Source organism: Notamacropus eugenii, chromosome 1 (genome assembly GCF_028372415.1).
Source record: "Notamacropus eugenii isolate mMacEug1 chromosome 1, mMacEug1.pri_v2, whole genome shotgun sequence".
NCBI lineage: Eukaryota > Metazoa > Chordata > Mammalia > Diprotodontia > Macropodidae > Notamacropus > Notamacropus eugenii.
Window position 1 is genome coordinate 444,187,474 of NC_092872.1, and position 2,877 is coordinate 444,190,350.

The following is a 2,877-nucleotide window of genomic DNA, read 5'->3' on the forward strand; positions in this document are numbered from 1 at the left end:
AGAAAGCTTATTGTTGGTATGTTTGACCACTTATCAATTAAGGAATGGCTCTTCCTTTTATCAATGTGACTTGCTTCCCTATATATTTGAGAAATGAGGTCTTTACCAGAGATATCTTGTAAAAATGTTACCCAGTTTTCTGATTCCTTCCTGTCTTGGTTGCATTGGTTTTGTTTGTGCAAAAACTTTTTAATACAACCAAAATTATCCGTTTTATATCTTATAATACTCTGTCTTCTTCAGTCAAAAATTCTTCCTTTCTCCCTAGATCTGACATGCAAACAATTTCTTGCTCTACTGATGTGCTTAAGCTATCAACCTTTATATCTAAACCACGTACCCATTTTGATCTTCTTTTGGTAAATAGTGTAACATGTTAGTCTATACCTAGATTCTGCCCTACTCTTTACAGTTTTCCCAGCAGTTTTCACCAAAGAGTAAGTTCTTAATCCAGAAGCTGGGATCTTTGATTTTATCAAATACTAGTTTACTATGACTTGTGTAAGTAAATCTAACACTCAGAATTGAGATATTTCTAAGTTACACCTATTTTCTGAGCTGGGCGTAACTACACACCATTTCTCTGCCTGCCTTTGTCATGTCATTTATCAATCATCTTATGACTATAAATTAATTATCATATTAAATATATCAGTATCACTATATGTATCAAATATGGAATAGTGCTTGATTTTTCCTTACACTTTCCATAAAGGAGCTTTAATGGAGTCCAGGAAGTTGATTTAAAAGTGCGAGATGGCCTGCAATATTGAGAGATCTGTGGAAAATATTGAGAGTTCAGGCTGTGGCAGTAGATTCAATAACAAAGCCTTCAGTAGCTGGTTCTCACTGTCCTTGTGTTGCACTGTGTGAACCAAGATCTTGTATGGGCAACCAAAATGGAAAAGAGATCCAACTATTAACAGAATCGTGGAATTAAAGTAAAAAGCAAGCTTGGAGGTCATCCAGTCCAACTCCTTCATTTTACAAAAGTGAAAACTGAGGCTCAGACTGATTAAGTCATTTGTTCAAGATCACACAGATGGTTGACAGTTGGGAGAACTAGCATATAACCGCACTGTACTACCTCCAGATGTATTACTCTTTCAAATATAATGTTGCATTATTTCTGGATGAAAATAGCATTACCTGAAAATCAGTGTGAGGTTTTGGGCAGATTTGGTTTCAGGAGACCTGGCACTTCCTTTGTAAAGAATGCACTGTCCTTTAGGGCAAAGGACTGTGTTATATTTTATTCCTTGTATTCCTAGTACCTAAGAGTGCCTTGAACATAATGGATGCTAAAAATGATTGTTAAATGAAACTAAGCTTGGATAAATTATGTGAGTAGTTCAACAATTAAGTTTCCTTATCTCTAAAGAATCCCTGTCTCTTTTGCTCTCTGAAATACTATAAAGCCCACAAATAGAAGCCTTTGAACAATAAACCAAGGTAATTTTCTTTGCATGCATGTGAATGTTCTGCCTACCACTCAAGAGTTCCACAACCTCTTCTTAGACTAGGAAATTCTTGTTACTATCTGAGGGATTTTCTATCCATAATTTATGCAGAAATGTGGGAAAATAAATTCAAGTTATCTATATTTTTGTGAATTGTAGAATGAGTAGACACAATATATCATTCCATGTACTAAGTAAAATTAATTCATGGCTCTGGTTATGAAGGACAAGAGAACATTCCTCTACGAAGGACTTTCTTCAGAGCCCCATTAATATCTCTGTTCCTCAGACTGTAGATAAAGGGGTTCAGCATGGGAGTCACCACTGTATACATCATAGAAAAAATGATGTCTTTGATATTAGAAGTACTGGAGGAGGGGAAAAAGTACTGACCAATAATTGTTCCATAAAATAATGATACCACAGAGAGGTGGGAGCCACAGGTTGATAAAGCTTTGCAGATCCCCTTGACAGAAGGGATCTTCAGGACAGTGGCAAGAATATGGATGTAAGAGACAAGGACACATATTAATGGCAGTGTAATGACTGCTACCCCTACAGTGAATATCAGTAGTTCATTGAGGGAAATATCTGAGCAGGATAACTTGAGCAAAGCAGCCAAGTCACAGAAGTAGTGGACTATGGTGTTGTCTGCACAGAAGGGCAGTCGGACCAGGAGAAGGGTGTGGGTCAAGGAGTTGGCACAGGAGAGGATCCAGGACCCAACCACCAACAGGATGCATAGTTCCTGGCTCATGACAGTGGCATAGTGGAGAGGGTGGCAGATGGCAACATAGCGATCATAAGCCATTGCAGTGAGCAGAAAGCTGTCCAGATCAGTAGAGAATAAAAATAAATACATCTGTGAGATGCAGCCACTGTAGGAAATGACCTGGCTTCCTGTCTGCATGTTCACCAGCATCTTTGGGGTAGTGATCGATGAGATACAGATATCAGTGAAGGCCAAGTGACTGAGGAAGAAATACATAGGGGTACGAAGACGAGAATCTAATCTGATCAGCAAGATGATAAGCAGGTTCCCAAACAGTGTAGTGAGATACATACTCAAGAACAGGATGTAGAACAACCCCTGCTGCTGTGGTTTGATGGGAAGTCCCAGGAGGAGGAATTCAGAGACCCTTGTCTTGTTGTCTCTCCCCATGCTGTTTTATTAACTGCTGGAAGAAAAAGGGATTAGGAATAAATACCACTGAGTCACAAAAATCATTAAGTATTGAATGTACTAGATTTCACAGACAGAAGAGTCTTAAGTTGCAAAGGTTTAGACAAGATTCAGAATACAGACTTTTTTAATGTTAGAAGTAAAATGGACCTTAGAACATGAAGTGTTAGAATAGGGAGGAGCTTTAGGACCTAGAATTATAGCACCTGTATGTAAAATGCTAAAGGTGGAAAG

General features: G+C 38.2%; 1 protein-coding gene across 1 annotated transcript; it reads right to left on the minus strand.

The window, feature by feature from the left end:
• Nucleotides 1-1,677: 1,677 nt before the first annotated feature.
• LOC140518279 (olfactory receptor 1J4-like) lies at nt 1,678-2,623 on the minus strand. The gene has a single exon (XM_072630285.1). The coding sequence runs from the start codon at nt 2,620-2,622 to the stop codon at nt 1,678-1,680; it is 945 nt and encodes a 314-aa protein (XP_072486386.1). The 5' UTR covers nt 2,623.
• Between the last annotated feature and the right edge of the window lie 254 nt (nt 2,624-2,877).

What these genes read in the sequence shown, in the direction of transcription:
- LOC140518279 (XM_072630285.1), bottom strand. Translation starts at nt 2,622, where the DNA reads ATGGGGAGAGACAACAAGACAAGGGTCTCTGAATTCCTCCTCCTGGGA.